Source organism: Octodon degus, unplaced genomic scaffold, assembly GCF_000260255.1.
Source record: "Octodon degus isolate 3935 unplaced genomic scaffold, OctDeg1.0 scaffold00018, whole genome shotgun sequence".
Taxonomy (NCBI): Eukaryota; Metazoa; Chordata; class Mammalia; order Rodentia; family Octodontidae; genus Octodon; species Octodon degus.
In genome coordinates, this window is record NW_004524594.1 from 1,197,123 (window position 1) to 1,219,598 (window position 22,476).

Genomic DNA, 22,476 nt, shown 5'->3' on the forward strand with positions numbered 1-22,476 from the left:
CTTGAACTTGTAGTGAACCTCCTGCCTCAGCCTCCTGAGTGCTGGGATTACTGGCATGTACCACCACATCTGGTAATAAATAGCTTGATTAATAATAAAACTAACTTTCTGGTGACAAGATTTAGGTATCTAAGACACCAATTCCTGGCAGCAAACTTAGCTCCAATACCCCAAGCATAATTATAAGGAACCCTAAACCACAAAAATACAGGTATTTACTAAACTGGATGGCCCACTAACACGTAGACAGAGAATGTTCTGATTGGTTGTAAATGTCTACATGGGCAGGAAGTGCTACACACACATCATGAGAAGCACAGCTAAAACAACAAATAGTAGTAAAATGGGAATGACTGAGCTCATGGAAAATAGGGATAAGAAATGAAATACCTTTGTATTTCAAGAGCTAGAGGTAGAAGGGAAAACGGCAAATACCTACCACGACATCCCATGTGCAGGGACAAGGAGCCACCAAGAATACGCTGGGAGTCAGAGGCATCAACAGTACCCGTCCTGGACAGGTGAGATTCCTGCGGTCCCCCATCTGCGCTCTTGTTCTTCCTGCTCAGTTGGCCGCTGATTCCTAGCAACCTCTACAGCTAGCACAGGCCTTCTGTTCACTTCTCGCCTCTGGATGTGGGCACAAGCGGCCATGGGACACTTTCAACAGCTCCCAGAGGCCTTTTCTACGATTTATGCCTTCTTTTCACTGGCCAGAAATGGCTGTAGTGGAGGCCTCCGTGGAAACTGTGTGCCTCAAAAGACTGCCCTGCTGGCCTGAAACCCCGTGGTGATTTCCGAGAGCAGACCTTGGCCTGCATACCCTGGATTTAGGTTAAGTAAGGAAGACAATTCATTCTGCAGCAGCTGCTGCACTGGTGCAGGGCGGAGAGCCAGAGTGGGCGGGCTTTTTCCTCTAACAGCAGCTCAGCCCTCACCCTGCTTAATATCCTCAGAGATCAGAGACAAAACTGCCCAAGTGACAAACCTTAGTAGAACTCAGTTCTCCTTCCCATCTTGCAAGCTGGTGGGTGAAAAAACTGAGAAGCCAGACACTGAAGAGAAGGAACCCAAAGCCAAGAAGGCTGCTGCCAGTGGCCCTGGTAAAAAGGGAAAGGTGAAGGTGAAAAAGTCCAAGAAGGGGCAGCCCCATAGCTGTCGAAATCCTGTCCTGGTTAGAGGAATTGGTAGATACTCCTGAGCTGCTACACATTCCAGAAGCTTTGTACAAGAGAAAGTACACAGCTGCTACATTGAAGGTTGAGAATAAAAAGGAAAAAATTCTTGCTACAATCACAAAACCAGTCGGTGGGGACAAGAATGGAGGTACCCGGGTGGTTAAGCTTCAAAAAACGCCTAGATACCATCCTACTGAACATGTACCTTGAAAGCTCTTGAGCCACAGCAAGAAACCCTTCAGTCAGCGTGTGAGGAAACCTCAAGCTAGCACCACTCTGGCACCATCTTGATCATCCTCACCGGGCATCACAGAGGCAAGAGAGTGGTCTTCCTGAAGCAGTTGGCCAGTGCCTTGCTACCTGTGACTGGGCCTCTTAGCCTTAATTGTGTTCCTCTATGAAGAACACTAGAAATTTGTCATTGCCACCTTGACAAAAATTGATATCAAAAGGCCGGCCAAATATCTCAGTGGATTAAAGCACCTGCTTAGGCAGATGCTGGTGCCAGGCGCTGGGAGTTCAATTCCCGGGGCGTGCTGAGACAGCAATTGAGACTGGGTATGGTGGCATGCACCTGTAATCCCAGCACTTGGGAAGCTGTAAACAGGAGGATCACTACAAGTCCGATCTATGCAGTAAGACCCTGTAGACCCTGTCCTAAATACACACACAAAAAAAAAAGAAAAAAGAAAAAAAAATTGGTATCAGCGAAGTGAAAGTCCCCAAACACTTCACTGATGGCTTACTTCAAGAAGAAGCAGCTGTGGAAACCCAGACACCAGGAGGGTGAGATCTTCGACACCAAAAAAGAGAGATACTAGATTTCAGAGCAGCGCAAGGTGGATCAGAAAGCAGTAGACTCACAGATTTTAGCAAAAATCAAAGCTGTTCCTCAGCTCCAGGGTTATCTGTAATCTGTTTTTGCTCTGACAAATGGAATTTATCCTCATAAATTAGTGTTCTAAATTTTTTACTAAGAATCTAATTAAATAGCCGAAAAAAAAAAAAAAAAAAAAAGCACTCAGCAGCTCTGAGACCTGGTGTGAACTGTTAGCTGGGGAATGGAAGCTTTGTGTACAGGGCAAAGTTCTTACCACTAATTAATAACTATAAAGTTAAAATTAACTAATATTCATTCAATGGCCCCTAAGTCACTAAATTTGGGATCAGAAAAATGAAAATTCACCTCTTCCAATTGCTATCTATATAAATGTTAGAAACTTCACAAGTTCTTTGAGTCACTATTTCCTCCTAGGCATAGCAAAAATAACACCCTGCCTCATGAGTAACTGTCATGACCTACCCATACACAATAAAATAAATGATGTCTAAAACATGGATGCCGTGCCAAGAAAAATTGTAATATATTCCACATATTTTACTAAAGGATTCAGGGAACATATCATATATCCTATAGAAATTTCTGTTAAACTTGAGGGGTTTTTGTTTGTTTCAGTGATGCTGGGGATTGAACACAGGGCCTGGAGTGTGTCAAGCAAGGACTCTACATTGAGTTACACCCTCTGGCCTTCAACTGACGTTCTGACTTAATCCTTGTTGAACCCCTACTGGAAAAGGGGTCCTTGGAAATTGCAGTACTTAGAAGAAAGGAAAGTGGCTAACATTAGCTTTAGAGGCAGGTGAGCCCCACTCATACTTCTGTTCACACATATGAGTTAGGTGAGCTTGGACAAAACCCAAGTGATATAACTAAGTCAGGACTCAGTGAGATTGCTGCCTACGGCCAGGCCTCCTGGAGGTGAGGGTGACTGTAGCTGGCACCAGCAACTCCATCTGAACCTTTTTTCTCCACTCCAGACAAACCTGGAACAGCTGCGCTTCTTAAAAGTTGAAATATTGGGCTGGGGAGATGGCTCAGTGGAATAAGCGCTTCCCTGGCAAGCGCAAGGACCTGAGTTCAATCCCCGGTTCTGCCAAAAAAAAAAAAAAAGTTGAAATATTATCTCTGTGTGTGTGTGTGTGTGTGTGTGTGTGTGCGCGCGCACGCATGTGTCCTTGTTTCTGGTGCTGAGGATTAAACCTGAGCCTTCTACATGCTGGGCAAGTGCTCTACCACTGAGCTATGCTCTTAGGCCTATCTCTGTTTTACAAAGAAAGAAAAGAAAAAATATATGAGATGACCTTGTCTAAGGAATGAGAATTTATTTTTTTATTTTTTTTAAATATTTTTATTTATTTATTTTTTTAAATTTTATTTACTTATGTGTGTGTGTGTGTGTGTGTGTGTGTGTGGCCAGCTCAGCCCACCAGGGGGCGGGGCTGGCTGGCATGTGGTGCTGGGGGATTGAACCGCAGTCTCTGTGCTTTAAGCTTAGCTTGTACTAGGTAGGTGCTTTAGACCACTGAGCCATCTCACCAGCCCAGGAATGAGAATTTAAACAAAATAATTTTTCTTCTGTGTGTCATCTAACAGAAAAAAAAAAATCCAAGGAATAAAGTTATCAAATGCTATGAAACATAATTAGAAACAAAAAAATTTTGATTATAAAATCACCTCAGAAGCCTCAGGTTTTTCTACCTAAAACCTCACTCAAATACTAACAAAATATAAGAAGAGACAGCAATAATAATTTTGTCATTTGAAAATATACAGTGTTTTCTGGTGTCCCTTCTCTAAACATAGCTGCCAAAGCTGTTTTTATTCTTTGGCTGAGTTTGAGAATTTCCAGTTGAGAAGCCTCATGTCAAGTCCTTCCACAATGGCTATTTTCTTTTACCATACTAAGAAAAATACAAAATTCACCATTTGAGACAAAGCAACCACTTCTTTTCCTTATAAGTTTGTTTCTCCTTTAGAAATGCAAGATCAAAAATAAATATTTACTGAGCGAGCAAAGGTCAACACAGTGCCTGTGTTCAGACATGGCAACAAAGATTAGCAAGACGCCAAAAGCTATTTGCAGGCATAACCTTGAATAGAAAAAAGGCAGGGCTGTTCTCCCCCAAGATCTAAGCCATTTTCTTTTACCTTTGTAATCATCATTCTGCCCCATGCCAGCCGTCAAAGACCAAGGCAGAAGACTGCATGTGCAAGACTTTCAGGAGGCAACGGTGTCTCCACAGGAGGCCTGATGGCTTACAGACTATCAAGAAAGACAATCAGCTTTAAGTATCATTAAATAACCTACTTGCAAGATACCAACACATATTAATTAATTCACCTTCTCAGCCCACTGTGAGGTAGCTTTTATCAGCTCCATTTGTTGGGGAAACCTGATCAAGGAGAATAATAATAGTGGTTTCTATTTACAAAACACCTTCCCAAAAAGAACTCCACCTGTTTATCCTCTCAATCTTCTCACATTCCTGTGAGGTAGGTGGCACTAGTGGCTTCCCTGCTAAGCCTGCACTTTCCCCACTAGTCAGGACATACTGCCTGGGGCTGACGATGGTCTTGGACTCAAGTCTGAACTGCGTAGAATTCAAATCCTGAACTTCTGGTTTTCTCAACCACCATCTTGCAGGGCATCCCATTCCAAAGAGGGCTGGGGTCATCTGTGTTGTTTAAGCTCATGAGCTCGGTGTTTATAAAGCATATTGTTATCATTTCTCTAAATTGGACTCTAAGTTTTGTCTCGGTGCCTCACAGCTACTTTATTTTTTTGTTTACTGTCTGTGCACTAGCATTGTAAATGATGTCATCAGGAATGTACAAAACTCCAAGACAAAGCTGCAGGGCCAATCAAAGCATCTCACTCGGGAAGACTGCATTTCTTCTTTTCTTTCCTTTTAAGTAGCTGACACACAAAAAGATGACTCATTAAGCTCAAAAGAGGTGACAGTGCCATGGAAGGGCTTCTTATGCAGCCGTCCACAAAGACAGCAGAATGGCAGTGCAAGGCCTCCTCTTCTGTGCGTCCTCCTCCAGGCGGAATGTGCATTTGTGTGGCTACACCACAATTCTAATCTCCCCTGAAAGACAGCTCCTTCCATGTGACAGGCTCCACAGTGGCCTGAGTGCCTGCCTCATGTTGCCCATGCCGTTAACATGCTGAAATACCAGACGCCTTTAATTGCTCCTCTTTGAGACGCTGAGATGAGACAGGCAGCGAAGCTGGAAGGAGCGCCAGAAAGGCGGCGGCCCAAGGGCCCACACTCACTTCCTCGTGCCCCACCGCTTTGGGTGCTGCTCACTTATGTGTCAATTCGCAGCATTTGGGGGCATGAGAACCACGGAGCCAAGGGGTTCTGGCAGCCTCTCCATGTGACAGGCGAAGCCAAAGACATGTGGCCTTTGGGACATTTTGCATTCAAGAGTGTTTTGTTTCAAACATGCCTATTTTAAAATATATAATTTTCCTATTTTGAGCACGTTGTATGTAAGCTGGCCACAGGAGGAGTTCTGCCACATGAATTAGAAAAAAAAAGAAGAAAGGCAACAGGCCCCAGCTGAGACCTAGCCCTGCCAGTTGCCTGTCTGTGCCGGGGGGCCACAGGGGTTATCCCAGGTGAGAAGAGTCTCAGTCCAACAAACACCTGATATGAAGTCCCGGGGTACCAACAGATTTTGTCTGAGATTACAGAAACTGAATCTTGTGTTTTATCACAATTACCTGTAATCTCAGGGCCAGATAATAGTATTAACAAGACCCTGAGCTACACAATAGGACAGCTGGAAAAAAAATGCTCTACTCTCCCCAAAGAATAGTGCTTTTAAAAGCTAACTCAATGAAGGGGAAAAAAAAAGAAAGAAAAGGCTCTGAAAGTGCCCTTTCAAACAATATTTACTCTTACTGGGTGCCTGCTAATCAAACAAAACTTAGTCAAAAGCTTTTCTGAAAAATACATTTGATGATTTCAGCTGTAATTGCTTTGTTTAAAGAAAGGTACTTAAGAAAAAAACATAGCTAATGGGATCAGTAATTTGGTAAGTTCAGATGTGTTTTGGGAAAATCCCTCCTCTCTTTGATAAATCATTAAAATTCTGCTCAGGTAAATGTGTTTTGACTTGAAATTCCAATCATAGAATGAACTATTTCCTATGGCCGCTGGGGAGGAAAGACAAAGGTGAGCCCATGGCAGAAAAAGGACCCAAGATTAATTTATAAGGGTAACTCCACTCCTCATTAAGCACATTACACTGCCTAATTTAAGGGTAGGAGCTCACCCAGATCCTCAATATCAAATAAAATTTCCTTCCTTCATAAAATACCAATTTTTAGAAATTGGACTACATCTTACTGTTATAGAACCAAAATGTAGAAACCATGGTATCAACCACAAAATTAACCTTGGACACAATCAGAATTTAAAGACAAAAGGATTCTGGGAAGATTTTAATCAGTCATCCATGAAAGGGGGAGAAAAAACATAATGTCTCTCACGTGGTAAGAATTCAATAACTATTTGTTGGACTGGATTTTTTCCTCCCATTTATTTTAAAATTTATTCTGCTACTTAAAGCAGACCATTCATTCAACAATTGAGCACTTTACTTGGGCCAAGTACTATGCTCGATTTTAGAGATACTGAGAGAAAAGTCTGCCCTCGTGGCTCCCATTCTAATAAGAAATGGACAATAACCAAATATCCAAGCATACGGACAAAGTAACTGCAATAGTGTGGCAAGGGTACATGCAGGACAGTAAAGAGGCTCAGGGTCCTGTCTCTTCCAGCCCACTGTTGTTACTTATGAAATTTCAATTACTGGGCCAGTGAGATAGTTTAGCAGGCTAAGCACCTGCTAGGCACAGGTGCCAGGGTTTAATCCCTGGCACCACATGCCACACTGGCCCCACCCCAGGGCGCGTTGAGCCAACTACCAAGACTGGGCATGGTGGCGCATGCCTGTAATCCCAGTGCTGGGAGGCTGAAACAGGAGGATTACTACAAGTCCAAGCTGTGTAGTGAGATCCTGTACAAAAAATATATATATATATATTTTTTAAATCCAATTATTTATTCAGCTTCCTACAGTTAGTAAGCAAATTCTGTATTTGCTCAAAAAAAAAAAAAAAAAAAAAGTGATCACCAGCATTTGGAGAAAAGATTTTAAAATTGCTTAAATACAGAAATGATAAGGTATGTCAAAAATTTAAAGAGTTATTTTTGGAATAAGCTGAAATCATCCTGCAGTTTATTTTGGAGAACTGGGAGTAGCTAAGGCTCAGAAACAACATGCCTTAGAACTCATATTCTCACTTATTTGCTGCAAAAAAACCTTACAGAGTTTACAGAACCTTGGAAAGGTGAAGAGAACCTGGACTGAGCATCCAGGCACAACGCGGTGTGCCAGTTATGTCCATGTGCTCCACATGCGCCTTTGGCATGCTCCCTGTGGTGACACTTTATGTGCATGCCTTGCTTTATATAGAGTGCTCAGGAAGGGGCGGGGAGATGGCAAGAAGAGATGGGTCTATGAACATGTTCATAGCTATTTTTAAATGACTAGTTTTATTTTTTGCAGTAGTGGAACTTGAACCCAGGGCTTTGCTCATGCTCAGCAAGAACACTATTGCTCAACTCCATCCCAGCCCTTCTCATCTGATTCTGAGACAGGGTCTCACAAAATTGCACCCCCCCGGCTGGGGCCCAGCCTAATAGCTTGGCGGATTAAAGCGCTGGTAAGCAGGTGCAGGGGCCTGGGGTTTCCCTGGGTCTGCTTTGCCGGCCCCGCCCGGGGGGGTGCACTGAGTTGGCAACTGAGACTGGGCATGGTGGCGCGCACCTGTAATCCCAGCTCTTGGGAGGCTGTAAACAGGCGGATCACTACGAGTCTGATCTAGTAGTGAGACCCTGAACACCCTTAGACCCTTCCCTAAAATAAAAATTTTTAAAAAATTGCCCAGGCTGGGCTCAAACTGTACATCACCTGCCTCAGCATTGTAAGTACCCGGCTTTACAGGTGTCATGCTGCCAATCCAACTTGAAGTACCTGGTTTTATACATTGTAAAGTGTGTTCCCGAAGTTTCAGAAAGGCAGAGTACCATCTATAAAGTTTTGTTTCATTTACTTCTAACAACCACAAATGTTTCCCATTCTAAGATTTCTGGTAATTTACAATAAATAATGTTTTCTAGTATATGATTGGAAGGTTCACTAATTATAAGCAAACAAAAATAAGTTTATCAGGATTCATCCAAAAGCAAAAAATAAAGTCATACCTGGCAATCAGAAAGTCAATTTCGTGTTATGGTGTCAACAAATAAAAAAAAAAAGATAAATAAGACTAAGGCACTTAAAGAGTTTTCAAATAGAATCCCCCTGTGTCAGAATCTTTGCCAAAACTCTGACTGTATCAACCCCAGGGCTGCAAGGGGTTCTGTCAGGACCGCGGGGTGTGGGCTTGGGCCGGGGACTCTACAGAACAGACACGAGCAAACACGTGGAGCAGGGACGTGAGAACGCTGTGAAAGGTGCCAGCAGAGCCCAGGAGAGCTGAGCGCAGCACAGGCGTGACCCTCGCAGGCCAGAAGAGGGGCAGGGGCAGCGCAGGGACTGTCTACGGGTATGTTACACATTTTAATAAAAATATAGCAATAGTCACAGTAGCTAATATTTATGAAGCAGTGACACAGGCTCTGCAAAGGGTGACAGGTCACTATTCTTACCTTCTCTATACAAAGTGGATGCGATATGGTAGCCAAGGCTGTGCTCTACATGTGTATGTGCCTGAGGTAAGTTCTACTATTGTCCACATTTTGTAGATGGGATCAACACAAAGAGGTTAAGTAACTTCTTCAAGGTCACACAACTACATCCATTACTGTCAATAAAAAATTCTCCCAAATGGTTTGGGTCTTCCTCATTCTTTACCTCTGAGAATGAGTCCAGGGACACAAGGGAATTGGAATTTGACATTCTCTGATCCATTCTGATTCCTAGGATACCCCCCCTCACGGCAAAACACTCAGAGGAGACCTGCTTTGGAAGTTGCTTGTGGTGTTTTGTTTTTTTTTTTATAATCTTTTTGAGACAGGGTCTCCCCATGCCTGGAACTCACCTTGTAGCCCAGGCTGGTCTCGAACTCGCAACAATCCTCCTGCCTCAGCCTCACTAGTGCTGGGATTTCAAGCATGTGCCACATCTGGCTGCGACTGATGGCATTTATAGCATTCAGTTTATTCACATGGGCTTACAGCAGATTGTAGGATTAGAATTCAGTTTCACCATTTACTAGTTATTTAGAATCTTCGTGCTGCAGTTTCTTCTTCTGTGAAATGGCCATAATAACCAGTGAAAGAAAGCCTATTTTCATACGTATCCATGTAAGTAAAGCACAATGATACCTGGTGCACAGTAAGCTCCTAGAAAGTGGTCGCTGCTGCTGTCAGCACCTCACATTGAGGCACCACAAGGCCAGGGTATCACACTCCATTTGGCGTGTGAGGATGAGGGACTCACATTGGGAAAGCAGGGTGTAAAAGGGGAGTACCATAATTACTGTTGCAGAGGTTCCCTCACAGCTCCCTCCTGAATGGCCAGGCAAGGACCGCAGCTGGGAGCCCATCCATCGCTGTTTCCGTTTGTTTGTATCTTTTTAGTGGAGAGAAAAAAAACAGACTGTGTGATCTGACAAACCTAGGTTTGAATTCCTGCCTTACTCAGTCACGTGACCTCTCACAAATCAGACTGCCTTTCTAGGCCTCAGTTTCCTTAATGTATAAAACGAGGAGATGTTACGTATCAAGCAGCACTAGAGCTGGCACTAACCTCATACGGTGGCTGCAAAGAGTAAGCAAGATAAGGCACAGTGCCTGGCACAGCATATGGGGAGAGTTTGTTTTTCTTTTTAAAATCATGGCATTAAAAACAGAAAAGAAACATTACCAGTGAATAAAAAATAGGAAAAAAACACTGTAACTTTAAGAAAAACTAATTATTTCTCTAAAGGCACAGTCCCTAAAGGAGAAAGGCAATCTCTGGTTTCCCAGGGCTGGGGACCATGCTGAGGGATCACCGGCATTGGGGAGCACAAGCCCCTTCTACAGACACAGCCAGCCACCTCGGAGCAGGAGGGAAAGCTGGCCTCCACCAAGCAGGCGGAGTGCAGAAGCCTCGCTCGTGCTGCCGTGCACGTAGGTGGTGTGTCCTGCAAGCCTGGGACCAGGACCAGTTGCCCTCAGCCCCAGAAAGCTCTCCACACCCTGTCAAATAGACACACCTCCGCCTGCAGCAGAGGCCTCCAAGGGGTGGACGCTGGAAAGCGCCCTCAGGCCTCGCGGCACAGGTGCCTGCTCACTTCACCCGCCATCCGCCATCCGCCATCCGCCATCCGCCATCCGCCATCCGCCATCCGCCATCCGCCATCCACAGGCCCGGGGCCCCCCCAGGCCCAGGCATTAGTGCCCTTTCCTCCTTCCCCTCTGATGACTGCAGCCCCAGCTTCACAGAGCTCTTCTTTCATGATGACTTTAAGACCCCAAGTCCTGCCAGACCGCGATTATGGGTTCTTCATCCACAGTCAGTGGTGGAAAGGATCAGTTTACCCCGCATGACGGAAGGTGGTTTTCTTCACTGATTGTCAAAAAGCCAAATATAATCTCTGGCTAGCAGATAAGAAACACCATGGATAGTTACTGTGTACATATCCCTCCCTGTAATTTATACTGGAACCCGAAAAAGAGGTTCTAGATACACTGCCAAGTTATTCAGCTTTAACTTTTTGTTTTGTTTGTTTTACTGAATGCCAAGGCTTTCCTGTCTCTGCAATTTTCCCTTCTCTTAACACATTGTCTTCCCAGGTTTGCACAAGCAAGTGACTTTAAAATTTGCAAAAATAAAATACATTTTAAAAATCCACATGTGGCCAGCAAGATAGCTCAGTGGTCTAAAGCGCCTGCTTAGGCAAGCTTAAGCAACCACAGGGACCACAGTTCAATCCCCAGCACCACACGCCATACCAGCCCACCCCCAGGGCAGGTTGAGCTGGCCACAAAAAAAAAGAAAAAAAAAAAAAAAAGAAAGAAAGAAAAATCCATGTATATTCTGGGCGTGGTGGCACACACCTGTGATCCCAGCACTTGGGAGGCTGAGGCAGGAGTATGGCTGTGAATTGGAGGCCAACCTGGGCTACAAAGTGAGCTGGAGGCCAGCCTGCACTGTATAGTGAAACACTGTCTCAAGAAGACTAAAATAAATAAAATCTGCATGTGTGTAAAATCTTCCATCAGAAAGTACAACCTAACCTATAGGGAATGCTGTAAATGGTCATTACATTGACACAACACTACTTCCCAACTAACGACGAGTGCATTGCATCAGATATAGGGTTTAATAAACCACAAGGAAGCCAGAGAATATGTGACTCTACGTAGGGCAGTATGGGAGTCCAGAAAGTGATTATGGCGTGTAAATGTGCAACAGAGACCAAGCGTGGCGGGATTACCGTCCCAGCACTCAGGAGGCTGAGGCAGGAGGACTGCCTCGCGTTTGTGGCTACCCTGAGCAATGTTTCACTGCAGTGAAACTTGTCTCAAAAACAAACAAATGCACACACACACACACACACACACACACAGCACCTGTGTCTGCCCTGGATTCAAGTATTACATGAGGAGCTGGACTCCATAAACACTGGGGCTTTATCAAATAATGTGCAACTTTCACTTTTTTATTCTGTTCTCCAATTGTGTGTGTGTGTGTGTGTGTGTGTGTGTGTGTGTGTGTGTGTGGCCAGCTCAGCCCACCAGGGGGCGGGGGTGGCTGGCATGTGGTGCTGGGGGATTGAACCACGGTCCTTGTGCTCTGCTAAGCTTGTTCCAAGTAGGTGCCTTAGACCACTGAGCCGTCTCACCAGCCCTGTTCTCCAATTTTTTGTGAACACTGCCACTCAATCTTCTAGCTAAGCAACCTAGGATGAAATGGCAACTTCGACTCACCAAAGCACCAGCATAGCAAATATGCCAAGGCTTTGAGACCCATAATTCAAGCAGCAAACACCCAAGGAATTGGGCAATGTACAGATGTTTTAGAAGTTCAGTGAGTACAGCATAAAATACATAAAAATCTTGCCATGTGCAGTGTTGTGCGATCCCAGTGTTCAGGAGGCTGAGGAAGAGAGTGCCAGGGGGTTAAGGCCAGCCTGAGCTACAGGGTAAGAGCCTGTCTCAAGAAACAAACAAAACAAACATGAAAATCTTCAGGAAAGGCCTAAGTACTGCTAGACACTGATATTGCTATGCATTGGACACACAATTATTTACAATGTAACCCTCTCCTTTTGGCTGGCTAGCAGATGCAGTCACTCTCATAGCTGTTCCCCCCACCTCCCTACATGTGTCTATGTATGCGCATGTCTCTCTCAAAGACACAGGAGCCCTTCAGCTTGGTAGAAAAACGTCCAACTCATAAAAGAAATACCCATTAAACCTACTTTGAGACTCTCATTTTATAGATTAAACGAAGTCCAAAAGGGTGATTTATTTTGTTAGCAACATTGTGGGGAAACACATTCTTTTACATTGTTGGTGGCAGTATAAAGTGGTACAACCCCAATGAAGGACAATTCAGTGGTATCTATCAATATTTTGCATGCATATAACCTTCACCCACAAACTTAACTTTGTGGAACATACCCTTGCAAATGCACATGTAAAAGAACAAAACTGCAGGCTATTTATCGAGGCATATTTAGTAATAACAAAAGAATGCTAAAAACAACTCATGTCTACCAACATAGACTTGGTTAAATAAATTATTTAAATACTGTACAGCTACAAATACTTTTTTTTTTTTTTTTTTTTGTGGCCAGGTCATCCCACCCTGGGGAATGGGGCTCGACCATGGTCTCTGCCCTTGCCTAAGCTTGCCTAGGCAGGTGCTTTAGACTGCTGAGCTATCTCACTGGCCCTTTAAATTTGTTTTAATCTTTTATTTATTATTTGGTACAGGGTCTCGCTATGTAGCTCAGAACCGTAGTGATCCTCCCCAGTGCTGGGATTACAGGTATGCGCCAGCACGCCTGGTTTTGGGGCTAGCACAGCATGCCTGGTGTCCAGGGCTGGCTCAGCAAGTGGTACTGGGGATTGAACACAGGTTCTTCAGCTTGCTAGGCAGGCTCTTAGACTGCTAAGCTATTTTCTCAGCCCAACAAATACCTTTTTAAAAGAATGGGGACGTTCTCCTGTACCAGAAATTAGAGATATATTAAATTTAAAAAGCATGCATATAGCTTGGCATGGTGTTGCACACCCAACAAGCCCAGCTCACTGGGAGGCTGAGGAAAGAGAATCTCAAGTTTGAGCCCAATCTGGACAATCTAGTGACTTTACCAGACTCCACCGCAAAATAAAACATTTTAGAAAGTATTGGAGATGTAGTTAAGTGCAAAGACTCTGAGCTCAATCCCCATTCACAGGGAGGTGGAAAAAAAAAAAAAAAAGAATGCACTATATTCTCACTATGTACCTATAAAACTGAAGGATACATAGAGGCCAAAATGGGGGCCTGCCCCTTAGCTCAGTTCTTTAAGTGGCTGCTTCAACAAAGCAGTCAGGCTCAGCTTGCTGTGGTTCGATCCCCACAACACAAGACAGCCAGTCATGCCTTGAAGGCATTCGGTGTAAAAAAAAAAAAAAAAAAACATAGAGGCCAAAATGAGGAGTTACTTCTGGGGGATTAAAGACAACTGGGAACACAGCAGACCTGAGGAAAGAAATAGGAACAAGATGGAAAATGAGGGTCAGACTAAGCTGGCTGGGCATGTATGCACAACCTGTTCATTACAAGATCCCAGAACACACAGGCGAACAGCTCCCTGAGCCCTGTCACTGGACTTCTCTCCAGAACGCCGGCTGGTTTTCAGTAGGATGGACCAGACCTGACGTCAGCGGAGGTGTGGGATCCCAGCACTGCCTCTCGGGAAGTCTCCTCGAGACCTGGACAACATAAAGATGCAGACCCACAACACACTCACTGTTGTTTCTTCACAGTGGCTCACTCTGCTCTTTCCAGCTGTCCTTTCACACTGCTTTTTCTCCTTTTAAACTGCCCAAGCTTACTCTGCAAAGCCAGTTTCTCCTTCACTCCGCACCTTTATATTCTTGAATAAACTTGGCCACTGCTTTTTCCTCATTTTGTTCAATTCTTTGCCATACGAAGAACCTGAAATCTAACTCCACAGCAAGAGGCAAACAACCCAGAACCCGGTAATGTTCAGTTGATGAGTCACTTTCTGAAAGAACTATCTGATAACAGGGGATTGTTTGTTTGTTTGTTTTGGGATTGGGGAGCAAACGCAGGACTCTGCCTGATAGCTCAGGTGCTTAAACTGCTGAACTATCTCCCTGGCACCATAGAGGTGATGTTTTATTATAATATTTTTTAAAGTTTCAAATCAAGTCTCTATAACGCCAATTCACAAAGTTTAATCAGTATTGTTTTTCATTTAAAAATGGGTACGGGAGGGCTGGCCAGATAGCTCAGCAGCAGCAGATTAAAACGCCTGCTTAGACAGATGCAGGGACCCGGGGTTCAATCCCCAGCATGCTGTGCTGGCCCCACCCCCAGGGCATGCTGAGATAGAGATTGAGACTGGGCATGGTGGCACACACCTGTTATCCCAGTGCTTGGGAGGCTGAAAACAGGAGGATCCTTATAAGTCCAATCTACATAGTGAGACCCTATAGACCCTGGGTCATTTTTTTTTTTTAAAAAAATGAGTACCATATAGTTATACAATGGCTTATCTAGCAAAACAAAAAAATGAAACATTAACAACAGATATTTAATGTCTCATATGTCTACTGTCAAGTGAAAAGTCTATCTGAAGAGTTTACACACTGTACAATCCCAACCACAGGACATTCTAGAGGCAAATTTAGAGACAGTAAGATTAGGGATTGATTAGGGATGAGGGAGAGTGATGAACAGTAAAGGAGCTAGGACCTTGCACATGTGAGGCAAGTGATCTACTGGTAAGCTACACTTCCAGTCTTTTTTTTTCAAGTTTATTTTGAAACAGGGTCTTGCCAAACTTCCCAGTCTGTCCTAGAACCTGGACTCTTTCTGCCTCAGCCCCTAGAGCAGCTGGGATTACAGGTGCACACGAACAGCCTGGACACGGAGCTTTTAGGACAGTGAAACTATTCTATTTGATTTTATATTGGTGAATACATGGTATTATCAATGGCCCAAACACATAAGACTTGTTCAACACAGAGTGAACCCTAATGTAAAGCCTTTTGTTTATAAATTATAAATCATAATTTATGGATATTAGCTGATCAATTTTTTAAAATGTGCCACACTAATGCAAGATTGAAATAACAGGAAAATCTTCACTGGGGAGAGCGAAGATAGGTATGAAGGCACTCGGTACTATCCGCTTGATATTCTGTAAGCTTTTAACACTCCTCCAAAAATTAAACTTAGGGCTGGCAAGATAGCTCAGCAGACTAAGTGCCTGCTTTGACAAGTGCAGGGACCCGCATGCCACCCCAGCCCCACCCCCCAGGACACACTGAGCTGGCAAACAAGTCTGGGTGTGGTGGCGCATGCCTGTAATTCCAGTGCTGAGGAGGCTTAAAACAGAGTCTGAGCTGCATAGTGAGACCCTGTACCAAATACATAAAATGAAAAAAATAAATAAAATAAAAACAAAAATTAAGCTTATGAATGTTTTATAAGTGCGTATGTGTGCCTATGTACATGTGTTTTGTTTTGTTTTTGAGACAGGGTCTCACTACGCAGTTCTGGCTGGCTTTGAACTCAGGCTGGCCTCAAACTCTCCACAATCTGCCCCAATCTCGAGAGTGCTGGGATAACCCACATGCACTATCATGCCTGGCAAAAGTTACCTCAGTAGGCAAAATGAAAGAAAGCAGGAATTCTTCCTAAGGCTGTTGGAATGATTTACTAAAAGAATTCTGCATGGAAAATGCTTAGCACAAGGCTTATTACAAAAGGAAAGCTCAAAATGTTAGCTGTCACTATAATGGTAAACTGATTATTTGTGGAATGGCTGATGTGACACTTCAAGTTCCGAGGCTACTAATTCCACTAGCAGCACTTGATTAATATCCCCAAAGGGTCCCAATCTCTCATATCCGAACAGCCCCACTTTGGCCACAGCCCACAGTGCCCACACACTTCCGACTTCTTCGCTCCCAGATGCTATTTTCCTCCCACTGGGCCTTACCTCGCAAACTCAGGCCCTCAAACCCCGCCTCGCTGCAACCTGCCCATCCCACCCGGATCCGTTCCCACTCAGAACTCGACCCGCCTCCTCCCCAAGCCCCAGTTTAATTAATTCCACTTCTTCCCTTTCCCAGAGTTAAAGGAAGCTCCTACCCAGATACTCGTGGTCGGGTTGGGCTAGGCGTTCGGGACTCAGCATCCTTAGATCCCGGGAGCTTCCTGACTGTAGTTCTCGGGCTTCCGGAAGCCAGCTTGCCAGCGCTCTCCGTTGCCATGGCACCCAGGCTGCCGGAGCCGAGGTGCAGGCGGAGGGGTGTCCCGCACACAGTTTCCGGGCTGCAACGCGAAGCCAGCCAAGGAAGTTCCGGGAGCCGTCGCTCTTTGGAGGTCTAGGCTTCTTGGAACTCTCATACTTGCGGAGGTGGTTTTAGAGGGATCTGAGGTGGTGAATCCTTTTTGAATATGTCATATTTCCTGATTTCGAAGAATTACTGTCAGCCATCCATATCCACAATTTCTGAATTTAATAGCTGTTTCAGCTTTATATAGCTCTTACCCTAATTTACAATATTTCCATCCGTGACCTCACCTAGATCCTAGAACCTATTTTTATCTCTTTATCCCAAATTACTACAAAGCGCTTTCACGTGCATTATTATATTTTGACTGCTTCTTGTGCCTTTTAGCCTGTAACAGGGCTGGACATCCCAAAAGTGCTCATTAAGTCTTCTGTGAGTTAATTGTCATTTCCTCTCAAATTCCTTTTCATCTCAGACCGGATATCCTCCTATGCCCTTACTATCTGACCTCTTTCCCAAGTGTCTTTCCTTCCCCCTCCCCCGCTTCTGGAGAAGAAGAGTGCAGAGATCAGACACCTACTAAATGTTCTCCCACATGCCAAACAGCTGCTGTCTTCTAGGGGACAGAGCCCTCTCTGCTTTCCAGCTTCCCAGATGTCTCTCCTTGTGCTTCTCTCAGGGATCTGTAGCAATTGACAGAGTTAAAACCTAGCAGGAAACAAGGCACTCGGCCTCTCATTTTTAGTAAGCGCCCGCCCCCTCCAACATGGTGAGGCTTTGAGAAAAAGAATAAAAAAAAAAAAAAAACCCAAACCAAAAACACCAAAATTGTGCCATCAAAGGAGCAACTGGGAAACCAAGAGACCACCTACACTGGGAGGAGAAAGAGAAGGTTCTTTTCTTTGTGTTGTAAGTGATCTATTCTTAGCCTCCTCCAGCAAAGAGCCTCAAACCTCCTAATTCTCCCTTTCCCTTAAAATTGTATATGTGTCTCAATTCTAGGCTCCTGTGAGTCACTCTTGAGTTTGGATGTGGTGAGGAATGAAGGACAAAGCCCAAGGAGGAGCAGTGTTGAGTATTTTGAGGTAATGATTTTACTAATTTGGAAGTGGATATGAAGACCTGCAAATCTGACTAAAAAAATACTGCCTTCTACCCTACCTTCCCTCTCTCCCCTTGCTACTTGAGGGTACAGGAGCTCTGTAAGTGTCATTCTGTGACTTATTCTATTTAGGTAAGAGGATAGTAAGTGTTTACGTTTGTTTTTTGAGACAGGGTCTCACTACATAGTTTAGGCTGGCCTTAAACTCCTAATGCTGCCCAGGCATTCAATCTCCTGCCTCAGCCTCCTGAGTGCTGTGATTACAGGCGTGGGCCACAATGCTGGCTTTAGGAGAGTAATTATTAAAGATCACTTTATTCCCAAACATACTGAAGCTATTTGGAGATAAATTTCATATGTCCTCATGAAACCTGTCAAAGGCACTTCTCCATTTTCTGAGTAGGGAAACTGAGGTCTGGGCCACAAAAACAACTTGTCTGGTATGATGCCTCCATCCAGTCAGTGGGAGAGCTGGAACTATATCTCAGCCATCCCAACATCCAGATTAGTGGCCTGACCACTAAACCACATAGCCTCTTTTTTTAGGGGTTGTTGGCTTGGTGTTTACTTATTTATTTTTCATTTTGCTGGAATCTGCCAGATAAAAAGGGGGAGAATTTTGAGTGCAGGGTGCACATTTGCCATCATCTTATTTGCCAAGCATTATCCTGGGACTCCGAGGGTACTGCTACTGGGGTCGGTGTGGTGAGGCTGGGAACCTGCCCCAAGAATATAGCTTTGTTCAGGCATTAACCCATTTGTGGTTATAATAATGATAAGTTTCAGCACCAGTGGCGCCTGACTGTTAATGACTCAAAGAAAGCTAAATAAGAACAAGATGTCATCTTTGGACCAATTTGTAGGTTTTTCCTACAGTTCTATCCCATCCATAAAAAAACCCTAAGGACCATTGTATTTAGTCTTTTACTCTAATGTCTGGACAACCTATAGACGGGGAGGACCTAGGACTGGGTAGGAAGCTCTAGCCGAAAGCTTCAGGAAGATGTGGTTTCGCAGAAATAACAGGTGGCTTTCTCACTCACTGTGTTTTGCTTTACATTTTTCTACATTCTTAGGGTTTTCTGTCATGGGCCTGTACTACAACCTGAAAAAAACAAGCCAATGAGTGGCACACAAGTCTTTAAAATATTTTCAGGAAGATGTGATGATTTCCCAGATGTGTTTGTTTCTCTCAAAAAGAAACACTACTTTTAGATTTTTCTCTGGTCACAGATTACATAATAGCAGATTCTGGCAACAGACTGGTTGTGGAGGAAATTTTTCAGTAAAACATAAACATCAGTCTTAAGAAAAAGGCAAATACTCAGAAGTTCTTAAAATCAAGCGTATTTATGTGATCCTATGTGAAGGTTAATGACAGAAAAAATGTCAGCTTACAATTTAAAAGGATTTTCAGATTACTAAATCATCATTTTACATTTCTAAAAATTTAGCAGTACCAAAGGGCCAGCCAGATAGCTCAGCAGACTGAAGTGCCTGCTTAGGCAGGTGCAGGGACTGGGGTTCGATCCCCAGCGTGGCTTGCCTTGTTGGCCCCGCCCCCAGGGCTCACTGAGATGGTGAGTGAGACCGCATGGTGGTGCTCGCCTGCAATCCCAGAGCTTGGGAAGCTGAAAACAGGAGGATCCCATCTGAGACCCTGTAAGACCCTGTACTAAAATACATAAAAAATAAAAATAAAAATTTATCAGCACAAGTAGCCAGGCAAACCAATAAATCAGAAGAAAAATCCATAATCCTGAAGAGAAAGAAGCAGTTTATATGAAACTAGTTAAAAGTAGATGAAGGCAAAGGATGTAGCTCAGATGTAGACTGGTTAGTGCCTACCCAGCCCACTGAAACCCTGGCTTCAGTCTCCAGCTTGGGAAAAAAAAAAAGTGACATGTTCAGTGCAGGGCTATGATGTAAATAATGGAAACATCAGACTCAGAACAATGCAAAAAATACTCATGACAGGGAACATGTGAATATTTTAATTTATCAGATTAGTTTCTGATTTAGTAAACAGAAAATTCATAAAAATCTTAAATCTTTGGCTCTGCAGAGAACCTGTTAAGAGACTGATAGGGAAGAAAATCCACCCTATAATTGAAGGCCACAGAAAAGCAAACATGAATGTACTAAATAGTTTTAAACCTCAAGGAAACAATAAAAGAGTAAGTGCAGGCTGAATTATTGCTACAAAACAGGTTCAAGAAAACTAGGACACGCTTTTATCAACTCATCAAGCAGAAAAGATGCTAGCGGCAAAGTGCCTACTAAGAAATGCAGGTCATGAAATTCATGTCGAGCTGTGAGGCTCTTCTTTAAAAACTTACCTTCCCCGAGAGCAAAACAGGAACTAAGTATAAAGTCACTGTCTGGGGTTAGCATGTTTCTATTACAAATGCTTGCTGTAGAAGTCATTCAGAACTGCCACAACTCCACAGAACACAGTTTGGGGAAATCTGCAAATAAAAAGAGCATTTTCACAAACTTTGGACTCTAAAGAATAGCTAAGGCAGTATAAGAAAATGGTTAAGAGGACATGGCTTAAATTGAACTGGAGCTCAAAAGCAATTAAAGAGTTGCAGCTGCTTATTTTATATTTTCAAATAATGTAAACAGTTGAGAATTACCTTTTCATACAGTTTGAATGGTGGGAAGATTTTCTGATTCTTCTTTTCTACTCCATGAAATTTCATTATATCTTTCTCTGTCCTAGAGTATGAACTTTGATAAGCAATTGTGTCTATGTTTTATTATATTCTGAGCTATTCCAGATTGTGATTTTCTTGTGGGCAAAGACCGTTTTCATTCATCTTTCAATTCCTAGGGTCATGCACAGTATCTGGCAGGAGACAGGTATACAATGAGTGCCTATTATTCTCTCCCTTCTCAAATAAAAGTCTAAGAAACAAAGATCATCCAACCCATAGAATTTATGGTTGCCTCATAGCAACCAGTTCATAAACAAACTCATTAAGCAAACAAAAAAAAGCCACGGGCCAGTGAGATAGCTCAGCGGTCTAAAGCTCCTGCTTAGGCAAGCTTAGGCAGACGCAGGGGACCACAGTTCTATCCCAGGCACCACATGTTGCGCCAGATCTGCCCTTAGGGTGGGCTGAGCCAGCCCTCCCCCCCAAAAAAGAAAATGTTGGGTGTGATGGTTCACAAATGTTGTCTCAGCTGCTTGAGAAGCTGAAGCAGGAGGATTGCTTGAGCTCATGAATTCAAGAGCAGCCTTGTCAACACAAGACCTCACCTCAGGAAGGAAGAAAGGAAGGAAAGAAGGGGAGACGGAGGGAGGGAGGAGAGAGGAAGGGAGTCAAAAATTAATCAGAAAGTACACCTAAAGTTGTATGTGACAGACCACCATATTAAATGCTATCCCAAAGAGCTTAAATAATGCAAGAGAAGACTTACAGACAGTGCTGCATGTAGACAAGTTAAGAAAATTAGTTGAAGAGAAAGAGAGGGAAAAGTAGTTCTGGAGAATGCAAAAACATGTTAAATCAATTTAGGATATGGAGCTGGGGAGATAGCTCAGTGATCTAAGTGCCTGACTGGCGAGCACAAGGACCCAAGTTCAATCCCTGGTACCACATGCCATGCCAGACCTGCTGGGGAGGCTAAGACATGAGACCCTCCATTGAATAAATAAATTAATAAAAAAAATAATTTAGGATATGACCTGGGAGTTCCTCACTTCAAACTCTTAGATCAAAACTCTGGAGTCGCTGTTTATTTTTTTCTCTCCAGCCATCCTCTACATTATCCCAAGAGTTTACTCTAACATTCAAAATCATCCGTGTTACTTCCATAGTTAAAAAGTGTTGCTGACTGGGATGCGCACAGTCCCTTAGCACGCAGACACATAGATCTCCTCACAGTTTAGGTCCAGCCTCTCCCAGCCATCCTGCCTCACTCTCCCCACTTCCTGCTTCAGCCACACTTGCTACTCAGTGTCCCAAAGACACAGACCTCTTGCCATGAACATCCCTCTCGGGCCTAAACCTCCTCCAGGTTTCTGCCTATAAAGTGACACCTCCTCTAGAGCTGACACTGTGTCACCTTGCCCTGAAACTTAATACAAATTCCCAAGGAGTCAGTTGCCTCTTGATATTATATCATATTTACCTGAGTATTTCTCCTTGAGGCCTATGAGTTGAGACCAAAGAATAGCTGGTATATACTTCTCCCTGGCCAGAAAGACAAAATAAACATTTACTGAAAGTTAGGATAGGCTGGGGGGGATGGCTCAGTGGAATAAACGCCTGCCTGGCAAGTGCAAGGGCCTGAGTTCAATCCCTGGTTCTGCCCCCCACCAAAAAAAGAAAAAAAAAAAAGTTAGGGTAAAGGTAAATGACTTAAGCTTGACATTGGTCACACTAAGTCAATTTTTAGCACTATTTATTGGCTGTAGTAAACTTATGAAACTTATCTAAAGAGGAGGATATTCACACAGCTTCAAATGAGTTTAGGTAAGTCCTGGATGATAGGCCTATTTAGTCTTAAGAGAAACTAGAACTTTTTTTTTTTTTTTTTTGTACAGAGGATCGAACTCATGACCTTGCGCTTCCAGGCAGGTGTTTATGCTGCTGAGCCATCTCCCCAACCTGAGAAATTAGAATTTAGTGTGTAATGGTCCTATGGTCTGGGGAGGGACACTGGAAAGCAACACTGTTTTCTGTGGCCTACTTATTAGGGATGTCACCAGCAGCATAGAATTAGACCTCCTAGGATTTAGGCTCTGTGCTGACTTCCCAATTCTTTTGATCTTTTTTTTTTTTTTTA

General features: G+C 43.7%; 1 protein-coding gene and 1 long non-coding RNA gene across 3 annotated transcripts in view; one reads left to right on the forward strand and one right to left on the reverse strand.

Moving 5' to 3' along the window:
• The window catches only part of CUNH11orf49 (chromosome unknown C11orf49 homolog), a 176,277-nt gene extending 159,714 nt beyond the window's left edge, over positions 1-16,563 (reverse strand). For both annotated transcript variants that reach the window (XM_023710650.1, XM_004626979.3), the window contains exon 1: positions 16,432-16,563. In XM_023710650.1, the coding sequence (XP_023566418.1) occupies positions 16,432-16,477 (46 nt within the window). In that variant the 5' untranslated portion in view covers positions 16,478-16,563. The remainder of the gene's footprint in view (positions 1-16,431) is intronic.
• Positions 16,564-17,454: 891 nt separating this feature from the next.
• The window catches only part of LOC111815562, a 6,521-nt gene continuing 1,499 nt past the window's right edge, over positions 17,455-22,476 (forward strand). Inside the window, exons 1-2 of the long non-coding RNA XR_002820240.1 lie at positions 17,455-17,486; positions 17,580-17,662. This is a non-coding gene — a long non-coding RNA (uncharacterized LOC111815562). The remainder of the gene's footprint in view (positions 17,487-17,579; positions 17,663-22,476) is intronic.